The sequence below is a fragment of the Lampetra planeri genome, chromosome 22 (genome assembly GCF_965212315.1).
Source record: "Lampetra planeri chromosome 22, kcLamPlan1.2.h2, whole genome shotgun sequence".
Classification (NCBI taxonomy): Eukaryota; Metazoa; Chordata; class Hyperoartia; order Petromyzontiformes; family Petromyzontidae; genus Lampetra; species Lampetra planeri.
This window is the reverse complement of record NC_136128.1, coordinates 11,125,355-11,148,387: the sequence shown is the minus strand read 5'-3', so window position 1 is coordinate 11,148,387 and position 23,033 is coordinate 11,125,355. Positions and strand designations below refer to the sequence as shown.

The following is a 23,033-nucleotide window of genomic DNA, read 5'->3' as shown; positions in this document are numbered from 1 at the left end:
CATCCACACCCACACACTCACACACACACCCACACACACACACCCACACATACACACCCACACACACACACCCACACACACTCACACATACTCATCCACACACACACACCCACACACACACACCCACACATACACACCCACACACACACCCACACACACTCACACATACTCACCCACACCCACACACACACCCACTCACACATACTCACCCACACACACCCGCCGCCTCCTCTCTCCACGATCGCCGCGGTAACAACTCACAACACTGGGCACGGACGAGGGCGCCACTTACAAGTTGCCAGGGATGGTCCGGGGGGTGAGAGAGGGGCAGGGGGGGGGAGGAGGAGGGGGCAGAGGTTGGGGGTGGGGGGCGCAGAGAAAAGGAGAGAGCGAGGAGAGTTGTGTGTTTGTCGAGCAGCTCAGAGGAGGTAGCGGAGGAGAGGAAGCCGGGACGATCAACCATCGACAAGTGACGCAGCTCCGAATAATTCGCTCGCGTTTCTTGGAAACAGCTTCTCTCTCTCTCGTAGATCATCAGCTGATTACAGGGATTTCGAGAGGGAGATATATGTACAATTAGAGAGATCATTGGATGTAAAATTAGCAAATTATTGAGACGAAAAAAACACGGCATCCTGCTGCAGACGTTTGCGTGGCATCGTTCCATTCTGCTGGAAATTCCATCAACAGCAACACAAATTAGTGAAGAGCGGCATCTCGTTGCGCTATAGACACAGCGAGAGAGACACAGAGAGACACAGCGAGAGAGACCGAGAGAGAGAGAGACAGAGACAGACAGAGAGACAGACAGAGACAGAGAGACACAGGGAGAGAGACAGAGAGACAGATAGAGACAGAGAGACTGAGAGAGAGACACAGCGAGAAAGACAGAGAGACAGAGAGAGAGAGAGAGACAAAGACAGAGAGACAGAGAGAGAGACAGACAGAGACAGAGACAGCGAGACAGAGAGAGAGAGAGAGACACAGCGAGAGAGACCGAGAGAGACAGAGAGACACAGAGAGAGACACAGTGAGAGAGACAGAGAGAGAGCCAGAAAGACAGAGAGAGAGAGAGCCAGAGAGACAGCGAGAGCGACAGAGACAGACAGAGAGACAGACAGACAGAGAGAGACAGAGATCTCCTCCGGGAAGTCAGACGCCTCCTCGTGTAGCCGACAGAACGGGCATCACCATCATCGTCGCCTTCTCACAGGAGGCGCTGCCACCCGTGGAGTCGGGGTCCCTTCTCGAGGCGACTTGCGCGTTGCGAGGGCAGCGAGCCAGAGGGGGCAGCCGCACAGAAGCAGCAGCAGCAGCAGCGTCGTCCTCCTCCTCCTCGTCGTCGTCATGGGCTGCGCGAGCAGCAAATCGACCCGAGTCGCCGGCGCGCAGGAGAACGGAGAGGGCTGCAGCCAGAGCCGTCGTGAGGAGCACGAGAAAGGCGAGTCCCCGGGGTCACGGGGTCACGGGGACGATGAACCACTGCGCTGCGTAGATTGCAAACTCGCTGTGTTCTCACGTCTTGTAGAACGTCTCCCGTTGTGTCCAGCCTCGATGTCCCGCTCCCCGCCCGCCGCACCTCCGATTAGCGCGGTTGGCTACGTACGGCGCGAAAGAAGTTCAACACGCGTACATGCATAGCTGCCATCATAGCCTGCACCATAGATGGCTACAGACACCACGATAGCCAACGTTGGTGGCTTACAGCAATTTCCGTAACCAGCGTGCATAGCTATAGACACTGCCATAGCTAATTATCATAGCTACAGCTCCTGCCATAGCCGACATGCACAGCAACAGATATTGCCATAGCTGACATGCACAGCAACAGATATTGCCATAGCTGACATGCACAGCAACAGATATTGCCATAGCTGACATGCACAGCAACAGATATTGCCATAGCCGACACGCACAGCAACAGATATTGCCATAGCTGACATGCACAGCAACAGATATTGCCATAGCCGACACGCACAGCAACAGATATTGCCATAGCTGACATGCACAGCAACAGATATTGCCATAGCTGACATACACAGCAACATATATTGCCATAGCCGACACGCACAGCAACAGATATTGCCATAGCTGACATACACAGCAACAGATATTGCCATAGCCGACACGCACAGCAACAGATATTGCCATAGCTGACATGCACAGCAACAGATATTGCCATAGCTGACATACACAGCAACAGATATTGCCATAGCCGACATACACAGCAACAGATATTGCCATAGCTGACATGCACAGCAACAGATATTGCCATAGCCGACATGCACAGCAACAGATATTGCCATTGCTGACATGCACAGCAACAGATATTGCCATAGCCGACATGCACAGCAACAGATATTGCCATAGCTGACATACACAGCAACAGATATTGCCATAGCCGACATGCACAGCAACAGATATTGCCATTGCTGACATGCACAGCAACAGATATTGCCATAGCTGACATGCACAGCAACAGATATTGCCATAGCCGACATGCACAGCAACAGATATTGCCATTGCTGACATGCACAGCAACAGATATTGCCATAGCCGACATGCACAGCAACAGATATTGCCATAGCTGACATACACAGCAACAGATATTGCCATAGCTGACATACACAGCAACAGATATTGCCATAGCTGACATGCACAGCAACAGATATTGCCATAGCTGACATGCACAGCAACAGATATTGTCATAGCCGACATACACAGCAACAGATATTGCCATAGCTGACATGCACAGCAACAGATATTGCCATAGCTGACATGCACAGCAACAGATATTGTCATAGCTGACATGCACAGCAACAGATATTGCCATAGCTGACATGCACAGCAACAGATATTGCCATAGCTGACATGCACAGCAACAGATATTGCCATAGCTGACATGCACAGCAACAGATATTGCCATAGCTGACATGCACAGCAACAGATATTGCCATAGCTGACATACACAGCAACAGATATTGTCATAGCCGGCGTTGACATCTCTACACACTGCTGTACTGCTGTAGCCAACACGCACAGCTACAGCGACTAACATAGCCAACATGAATAGGTCTGTCGCTACCGTGGTAAAAGTGCTGTGTGTCTTTATGGTAAAGGTGCCATGTGTCTCTATGGTAAACGTGCTGTGTGTCTCTATGGTAAAGGTGCCGTGTGTCTCTATGGTAAAAGTGCTGTGTATCTCTATGGTAAACGTGCTGTGTGTGTTTATGGTAAACGTGTTGTGTGTCTCTATGGTAAAGGTGCCGTGTGTCTCTATGGTAAAAGTCGCTGTGTTTCTGTCTCTCGGCTCCAGATGCGACGGATGGAGAGGTGGTGACAGCCGGCGATGGGAACAATTCAGGTGAGGACGCCGACTCATGCACACAGCACCACCCTGCACACCCTGACGAAGTTTTCTTGGCTAGAATGCGAAATTAGTCGCCGATGCTCTGCATCCACACCGCGTGCCACACGACGAGAAAGAACGAGGCCACGCTTCGTTCACCCACCAAAGCCGCACTGAGGCTCGTGAGCGTCTTGCCAAGCTGCCGCGGTTGGGGCCGAAGTTGCTGCTGCAGCTGCAGCGGTGGTAGTGACGGAGGCGCTACCGTGGCTAGGAGATGTCAACTCCCTCGCCTGGTGTACAGGAGGTCGTGGGTTCGATCCCGACCCTGGTGATACATGTTGTATATTTGGGGTTTGCGGTGTCTCTCTCTCTCCCCGTGGATTTTTCTCCAGGTCCGCCGGTTTTCCAACTCCACGTTTATAATCAACATCACGCGTTTCGAGCATTTGGCCGCTATAAATGTCCACGTGATAGGCCACTTTGCTGAGCTATCATTTGTGCTTTTGGAAAAATAGCTATGGAGCTCAGAGGGCATTACCTGGCAAAAATAAAACATCGTTAAGTTTATAGTTTTTTTGTTGTTCATAGTTTAGCAGCCTAATCCTAGCTGAGTCATTTACAGATAGTTTTTCAGCATCGGGTTACTTCTGTTGCCACGCAGTATCCCAGCAACCAGTCGCTGGGATTTATGGCTGAAAGAATGCGACCTCTGCTAAGCATCCGTTTCAAACACCGCGGGTTGTCGATGGTTCAAGCGCCACGGTACCGATTCCAATAACCTCCACCAAACGCGTCTCAGCTCTTAGGGCAATCCACTGCTGGATGAGAGCCTCCCTCCAAGCACACGCAGATTCGTGGCGCGGTTATTTGACCATACTTCACCAAGGCGATCAGTGTGGATCAGTGGTTATTCTCTCTCGATAGAAACACTTTTTTTTTTAATAATTCGTGAAAGGAGAAGTTTGATTTCTCGGCCGTGTCAGGAGACAATAGGAGACTGAATGTGAATTATCTTTCGACTGGGGGCATTAGAGGTTGCCACAGGAAGCCGAGGAGTTGCATGGGCAATGTGTACAATCCGGACGAAACTGGGGAACATCCGATGCACAGGTCTTGAGTAAATATCACGAACAGAGAGCTGCGTGGTGCGGGGAATGCCTCGATTTCCGACGGCATTGAGAAAGGACGCGGTCAGGTAGAGAGAGAGACACGTGCCAGCTACGCATCTCACTTCGCCTGTCATTTCTGGACAGACGAAGAATCCGACTGCTCCACAATTGCCGCAAACTCTCGCCCCTCGGCGGTCGAGAATGTTGCCACTGTTCAGAGTTCTCGCTTTGTCTCAACCTCCCCGATGCCAACCGCATCCCAGTTTATTCCTTTGAATTGCCGTCTTCAATTCATTATATTCTTAAACTATTTTTTTATTTTACCAGGTAAGTCCAACTGAGCTGTATAGTAGCTCAGTGAGACTTACCTGGCGATCACAAATGATAGCTCAACGAAGTGGCTTGTCACGTGGAAATTCATCGGAGCCAAATACTCTAAAAACGCGTGATGAGGTTGATTCTAAATGCGGAGGGGAAAACCGGAGGACCCGGGGAAAACCCCACGCGACCACGGGGAGAGAGAGAGACACGCATATTCCAAATATACAACAGGGCCAGGATCCCAGGCGAGGCAGTTGTTCACCCAGTTGACTCTGCAGCTTGACTCCACCGACACTGCGGATACCGAGGAGATGGAGCCATACAATCAGCTCGCGTGCAAGCAGCTGGGCGGACTGTTACGTCGCAGCGTCGAGTAGGGGAGGTCTTTTTCATCCAGCAGTGGATTGACCATGGCTGCTGCTGCTGCTGATGGTGGTGGCTAACTCAAGCAATGAGCTAGAGTAACACATTTCGAAAGTATGCTCCCTACTCAAAACGAGCGCTCACCTTCCGTTTCCGAGCCGGTTGGGGGAAATTCCACATTGCTATGGCCGGGGGGGGAGGGGTGATATGGGCAGTTTATCCATAAAACAAGAGTCGCTGTGGGCCCGCCACCCACTAAGTGGAACATTGGGTATTGCATTCGCAATCCCCCCGCTAAGCCTACAGACGGCGGTGGAACATAAGTTGTCCCTGGGCAAGTCACAACGTGCCTGAATACCCCCGCAGACAGGCGCCTTAAATTAATTCAATTACTTGGTCTCTGCGGGGGTCATTGCGAAGGGAGGGGGTGCAAGCGGGGGAACGGAGGGGGAGGGAGGAGGGGGTCCACCACCCCGCCTTTGTCGATACGAGTTGGGGAGGTAGGCGATGAATCTGTGGAAACAAATAGATTATCACGCGTGCGGTGCGTGCATTGAATGGTGACTGTGTGTGTTTGTCAAATCTATCATCTTCGCCATCAGCAGGCGTGGCCAATCCACTGCTGGATGAAGGGGAGCAAGTGAGGGCTTCACGATTCTGGCGAATTGCCCGATGATGCTGGATGTACTTAACAGCGAAACGTCGTACTACTCAAAATTTGTAAATGTTGTGGATTCACTCTTCAACACACCGGTGGGCTAAAGTAGTGAACTATTTGTCTTTTGTCAACGTGACATTTTTTTGCTGATTGGCCGTGTCGGGTGGTGGGAGGGCTACGACACATTTATAAATAACGCGATCTAACCCAAAAACGTGTATTATGAATAATATTGTTTGCGAAAGCCTTCGTGATAAACTTATTGTGATTTATCATGAAGGCTTCCCCTCGCGGCGTGATTACTCCACCGAGCAAAACCCGCGCGTGGAATCATTTTTGGGTCGACGCGAATCGCATGCAAACGCGGTCGCTTTTGCACAACGGTCGGGACAAATGAGACGGAACAAACGAAGCGCGCAGCACAGACGATGGCGAGACGGGCGTCACGGTACGGACGGGACGGACACAAAATAAACGAGACGAAGCTCAGTACCAATAAATAACAAAGTCGTGATGTCATCTTCTTGGTTCTTTCGGTAAAGTCACGTAGAAGGGAAATAATAAAATGATAAAAATAAAACATAATAAAATAATTCTCTGTCTCGGGGAGACAGCGTCTGAATTCAGACACTGTCTCCCCGACAGACCTGGTCTTCACCTGAGGACGGCTACTTGTGTTGTGGCCGAAACGTCGTGAGAATTATTTTATGATGTTTTATTTTTATTATTTTATTATTTCCCTTCTACGTGACTTTACCGAAAGAACCAGGAAGATGAATCCCTGCAGTCACGAAAGCTTTAAATCGAAATTTAAAGTCGTGATGGGCAATGCACACGACACGTGAAGGTGCTGTATGTGAACCTCGTGCACGTGCTCCTGCAAGGGAACTGCGATCCTCTGAGTCGAGCCCTCTGTGTGTGTGTCGAGGTCGCGTCTCTGTAGGACGACGGGTGGTGGTGACACCCACGCTATGGAATTCACGTCCACTGGAAGTTCGATCCGCTTCATTAAAATCGCGCCAAAAGACGCAACTTCGCTTTAAGGGATTTTTTAAAATGATTTCTTGAATCGTTTATTGTTGGGGTTGGATCTGATTTGATGGGAGCTTGCGTGTAATGTGTGCGTGTCGGAGGTGGGGAGCGGTGGTGCAGCGGTTAGCGCTACGAACCCGGTGGCCCCAGATCGATTCCCGCTCACGTCCATCACCAGTGACGATTATCTGAACCGGTTCTGGGCCTCCCCTAGGTTGACTCGGCCTCAAATGAATACCAGGTGCGGTGTGTAAACATCGCCTCTGGGGAGACAAAGGCGTCCGGGCGTGGTGCTGCTGGCCACCCACCCCCTAGTGTACCGTTCATAGGTGCTGCTCGCTAACAGCACTTGCCCCTGCAGCCTGTTACAGGCTACACGGGGTGGGGACTTTGTCTTTGTCGTGTGTTTCACACAGCGCCTCGTGACCTCCGCGTGAAAGGCGCTTTAGAAGTGTCAACTATTATTATTATTCGTCATCTTCTTCTTCGTTGTATCATCATCATTATGACTATTACTACATCACCACCACCATCATCATCACCATCACCACCATCACCACCACTACTACTACCAACCACGCCGGCCGGTCCCGCTCAACCCTCGTCGAGTCTGCGAAAGTTGCAAAGCCGAGAATCGACGGCGCATTCCGGGCGACTCGTCAGCCGCCGCCACCACCAAACTCAACAACCAACACCACCACCAAACTCAACAACCAACACCACCACCAAAACTCAACAACCACCAAAACTCAACAACCAACACCACCACCACCAAACTCAACAACCAACACCACCACCACCACCAAACTCAACAACCACCACCAAACTTAACAACCACCACCAAACTCAACAACCACCACGGGGGGAGGGCGGGGGGGAGACTCAACCCCGCCACGGTGACAGACGTCGCGGCACGCGGTGACACCGGACCCGGTGGCCGTGGTGGGGGTGGTGGGGGGGGGTGGTGGGGGGGGGTGGTGGGGGTGGCCGTGGTGGTGGGGGTGGCCGTGGTGGTGGGGGTGGTGGTGGTGGCCGTGGTGGTGGGGGGGTGGCCGTGGTGGTGGGGGGACGACGACGCCGAGGGGGTAACCCGACACGCGACGCGAGCGCGCAGTCACGACCCCCCCTCAACCCCCCCCGCCACCACCACCGCCGCCACCACGAGGAGTCGCCACGCGCGCTTCGTCCCCACCCTCGATTCGGCGGAACGAAACGGAGCAGGCAGAGGGCGACAGGGAGATGAGCCGTGTCCGTGGTGGTGGTGGGGGAAGCAGTTCGCGACACTGAGCTACACGGGGCGAGAACTCCACTCTCGCCCGACCCGCCGAGGCAACCACACGCACGCGTGCCAGCTCTATCCCTTGGCCCGAAACAACTTTGGTAACGGGACACTTCTAGGACAGCCCCTAACCAACCACACACTGGAACTCGCGACACCCTTAACCCGAACCAGCTAGAGAACCAGACGCTTGTACTAACTCTCCCCTCTCATCTCACTCTACTCCGCACACTCTCCTACCTCTCCCCTCTCATCTCACTCCACTCCCCTCCACGCACTCTCCTACCTCTCCCCTCTCATCTCACTCTACTCCCCTCCACGCACTCTCCTACCTCTCCCCTCTCATCTCACTCTACTCCCCTCCACGCACTCTCCTACCTCTCCCCTCTCATCTCACTCTACTCCCCTCCACGCACTCTCCTGCCTCTCCCCTCTCATCTCACTCCACTCCCCTCCACGCACTCTTCTACCTCTCATCTCACTCCACTCCCCTCCACGCACTCTCCTACCTCTCCCCTCTCATCTCACTCCACTCCCCTCCACACACTCTCCGACCTCTCCCCTCTCATCTCACTCCACTCCCCTCCACGCACTCTCCTACCTCTCCCCTCTCATCTCACTCCACTCCCCTCCACGCACTCTCCGACCTCTCCCCTCTCATCACACTCCACGCATCTCTGCGCGCTGTCGAGCCCGCATTCAGTGGGAGGTCGCCCATTCTCTTCTGCTGCCCTCTGTCTTCCGTGCTGTCGACTTCCTTTCTCAGTTCAAATTCAGGCCCAAGCAAGACCTTATAATATGAATTATCTGTCTATGACGAAACGTTGGGCACCGTGTCTAACCGCCCGAAAACGCAGCGGACATCTGTACAGCAACATACGCAAAAGCTTCCTCGGTAAGACAAACGATAAATTGAATAAATCAATAATAACAACTTCGTCGTATGTTTGTTTCCCACCCCCCTCCCCCCCCCCCTTTTTCTGTCCACCACCACAGCCCCATCGGCACCGGACGCTGAATAGGATGACGTCGAGCGGCGCTGGACACGGGGAAGGAAGCGAAGGCCGGGCGTGACACCGCATCGCTGCCCGCAACGGACACCCACTGCGTTTCCAATCACGAGTTAGGAGATCACGTCGCTTTTAGTTTTATTTTAACGCTCGTTGGCACGAACCGTCTGCGATTCGACGGTGTTTGCCACGTGCTCCCCACCAACCTTCGCCTCCTTTTGTCGCTCGCCGCGTCACAAGCGCGAGGTCGCTGACGTTGCGGGGAGCGCGGCGATTCGATTCGTTTGGCTCCGTCACGTGGCAATGGCGGAGGAGCAGGAGGAGGAGGAGGGTTACACGACACACATTTGGCCAGATCTATGTCACGTAGCCCCAACTCGAAATGCGCATCGCCTTGAATAGAATTAGAATGCGAATCGTCGAATCGGTGTGGGTACGGCGGGGGCTGGGGGAGGACGAATTTAGAATCTTGCACCGGGGAATACAAAAAACAATGTCGTAGTTAATTATCCTAACCGTTTTAGTGAAATAAAACAGCACTTAGTTTAACACGTCGGCTTTCGCGACCAACATCAGCGCTTCCGTTTCCGCCTACACACAAGCACTCAATAATTGGCCAAATAACAACGTCATACATAGAGGACCGCAGAGCTTGGAGGGACGGACGGTGTGGGGGGGGGGAGGTAGCATTTGGCGCGTTCCAAGTTGAAATTATGATTATTGTTAACATTCGTCATTGGAACGCCAGTGAGTGTAAATTGCGGTTTGTACACGCAGCGTGTGTTTGTGTGTTCGCGTGTTCCATTTATACTGAACGCTCGTCATGAGTAACCGTAGTCTACGTGCAGGCATTTACTTCGCGATGTGGATTTCATGTGAAGTCGTCGTCGTCGTCGTCATCCCATCGGCAGTGATTCCCCGTGTGGCGTTGAGGAATGGGTGAGTGGGCAGATGCTTTAACGAAACGCGTCCAGTCTGGTACATCCCTGTCAACCCCTTATCAGCGCCCTACCTTGTTAGAGACCAATTCAGACCGTATTGGTCACCCCGTGTGCCTTATACATCTCAGCGTTCATCCTACAAAGTCCCATCACCAGAGAGAAACACAAACACATTTCTCTCAAATGTAGTTCTACCTGATGACGGTTGCTTGTGTTGCAATCGAAACGTCGTATTCTATTATTACATTTATTTTCTTTCTACGTGACTTTACCGAAAGAACCAACGAGTAATTCCTGCAGTCACGAAAGATTCAAATCAAGTTACAAACAAATACATTATTTTGTTGCCCGTATTGAAACGGCTGTACACCGTATGGCCCTGAAAACTCAATCTCCCTGTACAAGAACACGGGGTGAACCGTGTGGGTTGACAGGTATGCTGGTATGTCAATCCACTGCTGGATGAGGGCATCCCCCCACGCCGTGCCGGGTCGTGGGGGCTGCATGACCATACTTCACCACACTGGTCTCTCTGGGGATTGAAGGCGTGGGAGCGCAGATGTCGGAGCATGCTACAGTACAACAATCGATTTCACTGGTCAACACACTTTTTCTGGCATGAGGTATTCCAACGGGTTTAAGGTAATTTTGGGGTGCTGATTCCAAATCTGACATCAGTTTTTGTCTATCACATCAGGTTTTTGATATATCAAATATCGCATTTTCAATAAAAACTGCAGAAGAAAAATATTCAATATATGTGGATATCTACATAAAATGATATTATAAACACACTATCCTAAAATTCTAGATTTGAAGCTTTCGTGACTGCAAGGATTCATATTCTTAGGTTTTTTCGGTAAAGTCACGTAGGTAAAACATCAAAATTTATAAAAAAATAAAATAAAATAAAAATCACGTTTCGGTGTTGCCTCCGAAACGTCGTGATTTTTATTTCATTTTATTTGTATTAATTTTGATGTTTTACCTACGTGACTTTACCGAAAAACCTAAGAATATACTATCCTAAAAATACAGCACCATATTTTAACACTAAAGCAGTCACTGACTCGCAACAACTTGCAATCATAAGTGACAGAGTTAATTTCGGGTAAAATAAATGAAAATGGGGTATGCCGATAGCATAAAAATGAGATGTGATAGAGCAAATCTGAGATCACATTTGGAATCAGCACCCTGAAATTAGTCTAAAACAGCTGCAAAAGTCCAGGCTAGAAAAAAAAATGTTGTTGACCAGTGTTTTTGCTGCTCTCTCATCCGATGCCGACAATGTAGCCCCCCCCCAGCAGCCTATAGCACCCGTTATGCATGGTGTTCGCCAATCCACGCATTAAGCAGGGAGGGAAAAAACCCCGAGGAGATTACGTGCATTAAACCCTCGCTTGTTTTACCAGGTAAGGCCCCGACTGAGCTTCGCTGCCTGGCTGCCACAAATTGACAGCTCGATACAGAGGGCTTACCACGTGGACATTTATAGCAGCCAAATACTCTGAACGCGTGATGTCGATTCTCAATAATTTAGAGGGCAAAAACCGGATGGTCCCGTAGAGAAACCACGCGACCACTGGGAGAGAGAAGTCAGGCGAGGTAGTGAACATTTCGCCACCGTGGCCAGATTTTATGAAGGCGAAACGCATCCAAGTCTCCCATGCTATGTACTACCCATAATGCAATTCTTAGAGGCCTAACAACCAAAAGCTTTAAGTGAAATGCCAGTGAATGAAATGTAACATTTCTGATAGAAGTAATGAGCCATTCGTATCGATGGTATAGTAATTTGAATGCAATTTTTCAAACTACTCATTTCCAGTTGAGTTTTTAAATCGGATGCTCTCCCTGCATCTGAACTGCTGGTCAGTTTAACCAACGATCTGGGGGAGTGGTGGCGCCGTGGTTAGTGCACTGCGCTATGAACCCGGCCACATGAGTTTGATTCCTGTTCCACAGATAACATCCATGGTGAGTGACATCGGTGCTAGTTCTAGGCTCCCCATATCCCAAACCGCAGTGACCAGTGTGGTGAAGTATGGTCAAACAACCCCCATGGCCGAAAGATTTGGAACAAGGGGCTTCATCCAGCAGTGGATTTATAAAGGACTGTAGATGGCTATTATTGATATTTTTAAAACTTAATCCTGACCATTAACTCACACGTGTACGTATGGGGTTCTTCTTGTCTGCACGCAACGGCCGTCCAACTCACGCCAACGATAGATGTTCAAGTATAATCATGTCCATCTATGTGGAGGACGCTCGGACGATATAGTAGGGCAAAAGTTGGGAACAGAACGTAGCAAGAAATTTCCACGGACGTAATCAGGAGGAGGATGAGGTTGTGATGGATGGATGGGGCACGTGTCCAGGGTAGAGGATAGGGTCATCAGCTTGGAGGCGGGGAATAGGTGGTGGCACCACAGCGTCGTAGATGTAATCACGAGGAGGAGAAGGTTGTGATGGATGGGACATGCGTGCAGGGTGGAGGAGACCAGGGGAAGTGAGGCGAGCGGTGGTGGAGCGGTTAGCGCGCTGCGCTGCGAACCCGGCGACCCGAGTTCGATTGCCGCTCACGGCCAACGCCGATGACGAATAGCTGAACTCGTTCTGGGCCCTTCCTCAAGGTTGACTCAGCCTCAAGTTAGTACCTAGCGCTGTGTGTTAACATCGCTACTAGGGAGACAAAGGCTGCCGGGCGTGGTGCTGGCCACCCATCCTCTCGTGTGCCGTGCCGGCCTTCATAGGTGCTCACTAACAGCACTTGCCCCTACAGTCTGTTAAGGCTATACGGGGGATCTTTGTCTTTCGAGGGTAGTCTACCGAGATTGGACACTGGAGTGGCACCCAGAGGTCAGCTACCAAGGGGTCGGCAAGATCTAAAGCCAGACGCTGGTGGTGGCCATGAGACCTGGAGGTCAAACCTTGGAGGTCAGCTGTGGGAAGTGACCGATGCGGGGAGTCCACGCGCCGATGACAACTGGCCGAGACGACCTCTTGACTTCGCAAGGGAAAGCCTCATCGGGTCTCAAAACCGTTTCGGGAGGGTCCTGCCTGGAGACGTTTGGCCAAATCGCCGATTGTTGATTTGATTTGTTTGGGTGGCGTGTGCGATGCTGCGGGATGGCGTTGTCCCCGCTGCCTCGCCGCGTGAGGTGCGGTGGTGCGAGGGTTGACACTCAAAATGTAAGCGGGGAACTTTCTCCGAATGATTGGGAACCCAAGCGGAGGCCCCCGGGGAAATGATCTGGAATCGTTCTCGCGAGAAGTCAGTCCGCTGACGGTGCCGCGATTGGCACCCGTACAAACGTACGTCGCGCGGTTTTAAAAATAAGAAAAAAATATATTGTTTTATGATATGACTTCAATTTAACTTAAATGGCGATCGTTATTAATAGGTCGTGGTTGATCGGAAATTAAGAGTTGAGATTTTAACGCATTAGGCGATATATCAGAATGTGTGTGTGTGTACGCGTGTCTTCAGCAGGCCCGGACAATCTGTTTAGATTTCATTGCATTGCGACACGCAGCAGCTCGTGTCGACACCAAAGACTCTAGACTCTCTAGGAAGAATACCCCTAAAGTAACACCTCCGTATCATCCCCCGCCGTCAATACATTTGTACCGAGCTGATACAACATTGCACACTCTCACATGCGCGCGCGGGGGGGGGGGTAACAAACATTTGGCCTTTGGGATATTTTCTCAGCATCACGCGGCGGCGTACGGATGCGCTGAAAAGTACAAATTGTCATGAGTTTCGATTTAAAGCATTCGTGATTGCAGGGATTCATCTTCTTGGTTCTTTCGGTAAAGTCACGTAGAATGGAAATAATAAAATAATAAATAATTATAAAAAAAATAAAAAATAAGAGAATAGAATAAAATAATATAATAATATAATATAATAAATAAAAATATAATATAATGTTTTATTTTTATTATTTTATTATTTCTATTCTACGTGACTTTACCGAAAGAACCAAGAAGATTGTCATGAGTGCTTTGTCAAAGTCTCATTTCCATCGCACATCGTGGCACGGACGGAGGCCCGTTTTATTGCAGCTACGAAGGTGTCGAGCTCAACGGCTGGGGGTCGGAATCGAAGCCAATTGCAGGAGAAGTTACATCGGTCGAAATTACATTTGTTCCTGGGCTAACGTGGCACCAAAGCGAGGTGTCTTGTCACAGCAGAGAGGTTCGTCGTCGTCATTACATAACCACTCAGTAAATACAACTAGCTTCATCAGGCGACAGCCAGATCTGGTGTGCTGTACTAGTGACGAATTGGCACGTTCTGTTTACGTGACAACCCTTACTAGTTGGCTGTGTCGGGTGGTGGCGGGTTTTAACGACACATTTATATATTTACGCGATTTAACCCAAAAAAAAAAACTCTCATGGAGAAACAGCAGAGCCCTCGTCCCCGTCCACTCGATGCTTTTATTCGCCAAGTCACAGAAATGTTCCATCAGCCACTCTCAGGACGACATCGTCGGCAGTTTAATCACAACTGGTGAGAGCACGTCGTGATCCCGGGGTAATCATGCTGAAGCCCATGCAAGCGCGATAACGACTCATAATTGGCTCTCGCAGATGACACGGGTTGATTGATACAATCAGACTGTACAGGCTTGGAGATTTCATTAAAATATACGTGTTGTTGTTGCTGCTGCTGTTGTGGTTGCTGCTGTTGTTGCTGTTTAGGCTTCTGAGATGGGTCCCAACACGGCCACTGCCTCAATTTCCACCCTCGCTCCCTGCACAGCGCAAAGAGCGTCAGCCCCGCGGCATTTCATTTGAGATGCAGTCGCATTTAGACACCACGGATCACAAATCCACATCGCATTGTATAGACTCACAACAAAGAGACCCATAGACTCACATAGAGACAGACCCATAGGCCAGAGGTGTGGACTCGAGTCATGTGACTTGGACTCGAGTCAGACTCGAGTCATGAATTTGATGACTTGCGACTCGACTTGGACTTGCATAACAATGACTTTGTCCCACCTCTGCCATAGGCTCACATACAGATGCATAGACTCACATTGGAGACCCATAGACTCACATAACGACCCATCATAGACTCACACAGAGACCAATAGACTTACACACATATCCATACACTCACAGAGACAGACCCATAGACTCACATAACGACCCATCATAGACTCACACAGAGACCAATAGACTTACACACATATCCATACACTCACAGAGACAGACCCATAGGCTCACATACAGATTCATAGACTTACATATAGACCCATCATAGACTCACACAGAGACAAATAGATACACACACATATCCATACACTCACAGAGACAGACCCATAGACTCACATAGCGACCCATTATAGACTCACACAGAGACCAATAGACTCACACACATATCCATACACTCACAGAGACAGACCCATAGACTCACATATAGACCCATCATAGACTCACACAGAGACCAATAGACACACACACATATCCATAGACTCACAGAGACAGACCCATAGACTTACATATAGACCCATCATAGACTCACACAGAGACCAATAGACACACACACATATCCATAGACTCACAGAGACAGACCCATAGACTCACATATAGACCCATCATAGACTCACACAGAGACCAATAGACACACACACATATCCATAGACTCACAGAGACAGACCCATAGACTTACATATAGACCCATCATAGACTCACACAGAGACCAATAGACACACACACATATCCATACATTCACAGAGACAGACCCATAGACTTACATATAGACCCATCATAGACTCACACAGAGACCAATAGACACACACACATATCCATACATTCACAGAGACAGACCCATAGACTCACATAGCGACCCATCATAAACTCACACAGAGACCAATAGACTCACACACATATCCATAGACTCACAGAGACAGACCCATAGACTTACATATAGACCCATCATAGACTCACACAGAGACCAATAGACACACACACATATCCATACATTCACAGAGACAGACCCATAGACTCACATAGCGACCCATCATAAACTCACACAGAGACCAATAGACTCACACACATATCCATAGACTCACATCGAGACCCACAGACTCACAAAGAGGCCTACAACCGAACACACAATAAACATCTCCGGCTGTACACAGCGCCTGGAGACGAGGCCATGAGCGCTGCAACTCCACGCTGTTGTTGTACGAACACGGATGAGGACACGTTCAAGCAAGCCTGGCACTGCTGACGAGTCGCCGTGCGTCAAAACCCGGTCCACGGTTTGTGCGCGCTGAATCGACGCCGCCGCTGAAACTACGCAATCGCTGAAGGCAGTCGGGCTGAAGGCAGTCGGGCTGAAGGATTGTGTAAGAAAAGTACTTTTTGGGTGAGCCACGGGGCATTGTGTATATGACGCAGCCAATATACTGGTAGGAACCACCTGGTTCGACTAGCCCACAGGGGATTATTGTGTCCGTTTGTCCGTCGTGCATCCAAAAATTGGAGGGGTGGGGCTGGGTGGAGAGGGGAGGGTGGGGAAGGGCTGGGTGGGGAGGAGCTGGGTGGGGAGGGGAGGGTGGGGAGGGGCTGGGTGGGTAGGTGGGGGGTGGAGGGGTGGGGCTGGGTGGGGAGGGAGGAGGGGCTGGTCATCCCGTGGTGCCCTTATAAAACTCAACGTTTAACCTACTCACGCCGGCTTGTGCCCACCCTCGCAGTCGGCCATATTTGCGGAATACACCACGCCGCCGTTGACCCTGACCATTGACCGAGCAACCCAACGTTCCTACCAGCTCCCTCCGCAGGACAATGTGTTTGCCTGCCCAGCTACGTCGTATCTCATCATTGTCAACGTACCCGGGGCAGCGCCATCACTTGATAGGCCGCCCGGGCTGGGAATCTGGATGAGAAAACTGTGGACATGATCACACACGGCGGCGGGGGAGAGAGAGGGGGAGAGAGATTAACTCCATCACGAACGACACGTTCACGCAGACAGCCGCCGTGTCACTCCACTGCCGGATGAGTCGTTTGACCAGACCTCGCGCCGGTCGGTGAAGGCGGCGGGGAGCATGGACGCGGGAGGATAGTACAGTACAACAAGTGGTTTTGATGCAATGCCCTCTGCTGCCCACCCTGTAACCACAACAATCAGGAATAACGTCAACTTGCAACACCGCTACACCCCCCGCACGGGATTGGCTGTGTCGGGTGGTGGCGGGTTTAACGACACATTTATAGTTACGCGATCTAACCCAAAAACCTCTATTATGGGTAATATATAGATGCATGTTTCTAAGTTTGGAGCCGGAGAACAAAAAATCCACGCAACCACGGCGAGAGAGACACCGCAAACTCCAAATATACAGCAGCAGCAGGCGTCAGGGTTGGAATCGAACCCCCGACCTCCTGCAGACCAGGCGAGGCAGTTAACATCTCGCCCCCTTCGATATAAACAAAGTCGAGTCCAGCCACGCAGGCCAGAGGTCGCAAACGGGTTTTGATTCCTTACCCGTACCCGGCCGCACCAGGGTCGCAAACGGTACCCGTTCCCTACTCGTACCCGTACCCTACCCAAAATGAGTGACAACCGGTTACTCACCAGTGACTCACGGCCTACCCGTACCCGTACCCGGCCGCACCAGGGTCGCAAACGGCTACCCGTACCCGTACCCGGCCGGGTATCAGGTAGGGTACGGGTATCGGGTACCCGGTTGCGACCTCTGACGCAGGCTCGCAGCCACTCACACTCGGCGTAGACTTCATTGACGGCGGAGAAGTCCTTCATGTCGGCAAGCAGCACGGTGGTCTTGACCACTGCAAACGAGAAGCGTCATCAAAGGTCTATCGTCGGCGGCAGACGTTCCCTATCCACTGCTGGACTGAAAGCTTCCCTGAGCCGTCGCCGTCTCACGCGGACCCGTTCCGACTCCCGCACGCGAGCCGTTTGCGTCGCTCCGTCTCCGCGTCGTACGTACCTCTCTCGGGTTCGTTCCACTCCCTCTGGCTGCCATTCCATCGTGAGTCTCGACCCCCCCCCCCCTTCCACACATCTAGCCGTGACGAGCCCTGGCCCAGCCCAGGCACTTGCTTTTATTAACGCTCAATGAGACGAGTCTGTTCTCTCATGCAGGGAGTTCCTCTTTTTGTCTCGTGGTATAATTTATATAAACGATAAAAAAACTTTTTTTTTTAAACCAAGTCAGCCCCACTAAGCTCTTCTTCAGAAGCGACCTGGCCACAAATGGTGGCTCAGCGAAGTGGCCCAACACGTGGAAATGTATAGCAGCCAAATACTCCTGAACGCGTGTTTGTAAATGTGGAGGGGAAAACCGGGGGACCCGGAGAAAAATCCACGCGTGCGAGGGGACAACACTCAATCCCGGTGTTCTTCATTATTTTCAGACGAGGTGGTAGGGGGGGGTGGGGAACTTTCACCGACAAGGCATCATCAGTGTGAGGGCCGCCACACATTTGAAACAATTTGGGGTTTGACAGCACGACGAAGATGATGATGATGGGTGGGGTGATCACTTTATTTTGTGTATTGTCGGGGGGTCGCATTAAAGGCCACCAAGGGCCCCCAGTGGCCCGCGGGCCTTGCGATGAAGACCGCCGCTCTACCCCCCCCCCCACCGTGGGGGGCCATGTCACGGCACCGGTGATCCACCAACCCCTCGCTGCTGCCTCCACGGGGCTGGGTTACGAACAGCAGTCACGCGCAGCGGCGTAGCCACGGCCGCTCGGCTCACGACTCGGGGTGCAAACGGGACTGCACGTAGCCGCACACGTGATCACACACGTCACACACGTGATCACACACGTGATCACACGTGGTCACACACGTCACACACGTGTCACACGTGGTCACACACGTCACACACGTGATCACACACGTCGCACGTGTCACACACGCCGCACACGTGGTCACCGTTTTTGTAGTCGCAATTTGCGCCTTTAAGGATCATCCCGATGTTCTTCAATGCCTGCGCACGTCACACACGTCACACACAAAGACAAACGATACAGATCCCCCGTATAGCCTTGACGGACCGTCGGGGCAAGTGCTGTCGGTGAGTGCCTATTAAGGCCGTCATGGCAAATGAGAGCGGTGGGTCGCCAGCAACCACGCCCGACCTCCTTTGTCTCCCACGTGGCGATGTTTACACGTCGCACCAGACGGTCACTTGAGGCTGAGTCTACCTAGGGGGTGCCCAGGGGCCGGCACAGATAATCGTCCCTGGTGTTGGCCGTGAGACGGTATCGAACTCGGGTGGCCGGGCTCGTAGTGCTAAAAAATCATAATCATTTTTCAGACTGCAGCAGGATGAATCCGATGAGCTATGAAGCTCTTTCCACAGATGTCCAGTAGGGACTAAAGGTGTAATTACGTAAACATGTCATTGTGTTGTTATCTGTTGATGGTGCGTATTCCCAGGAGGGTGCCCTTGGCGCCACCGGACGGAGGAATCCATTCGGGTTAGACAGAGCTGCCCGCAGAACTAGAAATTACAGAACTACTTCTGAGACCAACTCACAAGTGACCTCTTATCCACACGAGGGGGCAGCACCTCCGATTATCACGGTGACGCTACGTGCGGTGCGGAAGAAGTTTGAACATCCACATACATTCCTATGCACCCTGATGCAGTGAGCAACATATTTCGGCGCACGCCACTCGAACGGGAAGAGCCCTAATGCTCACCGAGGTGGGATTTCGCCACATCCTGCAAAACCCAATGTAGCTTTTGTGCAGTCAGTGGTGACCGGGCCGACAACATCGATCGCCAAACTCGCCGCTTCGCTTGACATCCCGGATTGACCACGGGCTCAGCGGAGAACCTGGAGTCGAACCCAGGTTCTCAGCGCCGCTGACCTCCGAGCAGCCTCTAATGACTTTAAAAATTGAAATATTTATCCATTAATTGCAAAATGCAGATGTCGGGCGATCATATCACGACGGTGGGCACCGCGTACAAGCAGACACGAAGGCACGTGACGCACGCACGTGACGCACCTGCCGAGTTTGTGCGCCCGTCCCGCCTTGGACCAACAACCCCGAGCCGGGCTCCAACCCGACCTGGCCGGACACGTAGAGCGTGCGGCCGGCCTGCACCGCCTGGCTGCCGTTGGGGGGTGGGGTAGGAGGGGGGGGGGGGGGCACAACCACGCATTTGCCACCGCTCCTTCTCCTCTGCTGCTCCCATGGTCTAGGCCACTGCCGAGTCGCGTGCTCAAGGCGTTCCTCCGCGTGCGCTTCCTGGCGCGGAAGGAGGAAGGCGGTGGACAAGAGGGACGTCCGCCGCGGAGATGGAGCCATGAAATCTACGGGGGGGGAGGAGGGGCTAAGGTGGATTGTCGCATTGCAAGATCGACGGGGAGGTGGGGGCTTCCATCATCCAGCAGTGGATTGATCATGACTGATGACCATAATTTCAAATTTTCTGAAAAGTTTCAAAATTTCAAATTTAAAAAAATTATAATTTTCTTGCTGTGGATTTCACACCTGATGACGATTGCTTGTGTTGCAGTCGAAACGTCGTGAGAATTTTTATTGTTTTATATTTATATTATTTTATTATTTCCCTTCGACGTGACTTTACCGAAAGAACCAAGAATAACAAGAATGGGGTTCACCCCTTCACGGCAATAGAACGGGGGGAGTGGCAGGTGGGTGGTGTGGGCTGAGAGGCGACGGGTCGGGACAAGGCACGGACGGTGACGATGCTGGCAGCGACGTGAGCGTGTGGGGGTTGACGCGACGCTTAATCTGGCCGCGGTGTTGTTAATAATAACAGAGCGACGACGTATCTGCGAAACGACGTGAAAAGATGGAGACGTGAACCGCGGCGTTATTCTATTGCGATGGAGGTGAATGACCACTGCTCTCATCCAGAGGTCGGCAACAAAAACACGACAAGAAGAAGAGCCACTTTTTTATAATTCGGTGAAATACAGGGTGCTACAGAAAACACGTTAACACTTCTTGGAATTTGCAACAACGCCACGAGAAATGTGCCTCTGGAGACCACCTGGAGAAGATTCCAGGCACGCGCTGACAATGATGGCGAACAAGTAGAGACTCTTTAACTTTTTGAAACTACTAACATACATTTGTTACCATGTTACAGCGTAGTATTATCCGTTATTTTCCCATGAAAAACGTTAGGCCCGTATAAGTATTATTTTTTTATTTAAAAAAATTACCTACGTGACTTTACCGAAAAAACTAAGAGTATGAATCCTTGCAGTCACGAAAGCTTCACATCTAGAATCCCGTATAAGTGTTTAAAAAATTGTTTTGAAGCAGCCTGCATTTCAAGAGCCGCAATTGCACCGTGCTGGTGAATACGAGACGGTGAGCCCCTAATAAATGACGACACGAAAGCAGCTCCTTGATAAGGAGCCGATCAAGGTTTGGCCGAACGCGTGCTCTCTCACCTGTACGGCAGCGGGTTTGGGTACGCGTTGACGATCCGTCTCTCGATTGGATCCATGACACCGATGACTGCAGCAGAGATCGCGAGTCAAATACGCACACAAAAAGAGGAGACACTGCAAGCTTTTGCGGCTAAAAACAGCTGCGTTTGGTAGGATGCGGTCAACTTTGCGCGCTATCAGCTGGGCGATTGACACACAACGTGGACAGAGGGGCCGAGTCACAAACGCGCGCACGCACAGAACCACGCACACATACAAAGACACCCCGTATAGCCTTGAACAGGCTCTGGGGGGCAAGTGCTGTTCGCGAGGGGGTGGGGTGGCCAGCACCAAGCCCGGCCGCCTTTGTTTCCCCACTGCTGACGTTCACACACACCGTCCTGGTACTCATTTAATGCTGAGTCGACCTAGTGGAGGCCTAGCACCCGTTCATTGATGTTGGACTTCAACTCGTGTCGCCGGTGCAGTGCGCTAACCACTGTGCTACCGCTCCCCAAAATACAAAGACAAAAATCCCCCGTATAGCCTTCAACAGACTATTGGGGCAAGTGCTGTTAGCCAGCACCTATGAAGGCCGACACAGCGCACGAGGGGGTGGGTGCCTTTGTCTCCCCAGTGGCGATGTTTACACACCACCCCAGGTACTCATTTGAGCTCGAGTCGACCTAGGGGAGGCCCATGACCGGTTTAGATGATCGTCACTACTGGTGTTGGCCGTGAGCGGGAATCGAACTCGGTTCGCCAGGTTCGTAGCGCAGTGCGCTAACCGCTACACTACCGCTCCCCAGCAACATCCGCACAGCCCACACACACACACACAGGCACGGACAGGGACAGATGCGCAGACTTACACAGGCACAGTTACCTACACGCACAGACAGTTCCGGCTCCACTCAAACACAAAGTCACGCAGACGCACAAAGACGTAAACATTGACACACTAACCACACAAGTCGCACGCGTGCACACGGTCACACCAACGGGCACACTCGCAGATACGAAGACAAACACAGGCGCACGCGTTAGGAGGCAAAATTGCAAGCGGCAAATCCACGCTCGGATGTGCAGGGGCGTTCCCGCGTCACTGCAACAGACGCGGCCTGGGGGTCAACGGAACGATGAGCCGAACGGAATTTGGAACTGCTGACAAGAGCGCTGTTGCCGGCAGAGGATTGTATCCCAATGTCAATAGTGTTTTTGTTGTATTATGTAATTTCAACATGTGGTTTTGTTTACCGTGTATGGTTTAGATGATGACTCAGCCCATGAAACAAGTGGATAGTGGTTGTCCTATGGATGGACCATCGCCCTCCCGCCATAGGAATGTGGAATTTCCACCACTGGTTCGGGGCCATAAACGGGAAATGAGCCACGGCGCGTCGACGCTGATTTGAACAGAACATCAGTTGGGAGTCTTCATGTTGCCAAGTCATGGCAGAGCAATTCGTGATGGCATAAGAACAAGTTATTGACAAGCCTACTTGCTACCATCATCATAATAATATGCCACGGAACTTTAT

General features: G+C 51.4%; 1 protein-coding gene and 1 long non-coding RNA gene across 3 annotated transcripts; one reads left to right on the top strand and one right to left on the bottom strand.

The window, feature by feature from the left end:
• The first annotated feature begins 421 nt into the window (after positions 1–421).
• Positions 422–10,810, top strand: LOC144725013 (uncharacterized). Its single transcript, XR_013586602.1, has 3 exons — positions 422–1,441; positions 3,317–3,364; positions 9,108–10,810. It is a non-coding gene; the product is annotated as an uncharacterized LOC144725013 (long non-coding RNA).
• Positions 10,811–14,492: 3,682 nt separating this feature from the next.
• LOC144725012 (2-iminobutanoate/2-iminopropanoate deaminase-like) lies at positions 14,493–22,575 on the bottom strand. 2 transcript variants are annotated; one of them, XM_078604442.1, is made up of 7 exons: positions 22,365–22,575; positions 21,514–21,580; positions 20,090–20,195; positions 19,004–19,058; positions 17,821–17,889; positions 16,930–16,985; positions 14,493–14,834 (listed from the first exon to the last, which is right to left on the bottom strand). In XM_078604442.1, the coding sequence occupies exons 2-7, from the start codon at positions 21,567–21,569 to the stop codon at positions 14,778–14,780; spliced, it is 399 nt and encodes a 132-aa protein (XP_078460568.1). In that variant the 5' UTR covers positions 21,570–21,580; positions 22,365–22,575; the 3' UTR covers positions 14,493–14,777. The 2 variants fall into 2 exon arrangements, with proteins under 2 accessions (XP_078460568.1, XP_078460569.1); XM_078604443.1 differs by having other exon boundaries at positions 22,459–22,493.
• Positions 22,576–23,033: the final 458 nt, after the last annotated feature.

What these genes read in the sequence shown, in the direction of transcription:
- LOC144725012 (XM_078604442.1), bottom strand. Translation starts at nt 21,569, where the DNA reads ATGGATCCAATCGAGAGACGGATCGTCAACGCGTACCCAAACCCGCTG. An exon ending in CGGGCGCACAAACTCGGCAG is followed by an intron (nt 19,059 to 20,089) that starts GTGCGTCACGTG and finishes TGACGTGCGCAG; the next exon opens with GCATTGAAGAACATCGGGAT. An exon ending in AAGTGATGGCGCTGCCCCGG is followed by an intron (nt 14,835 to 16,929) that starts GTACGTTGACAA and finishes TGCGCTGTGCAG; the next exon opens with GGAGCGAGGGTGGAAATTGA.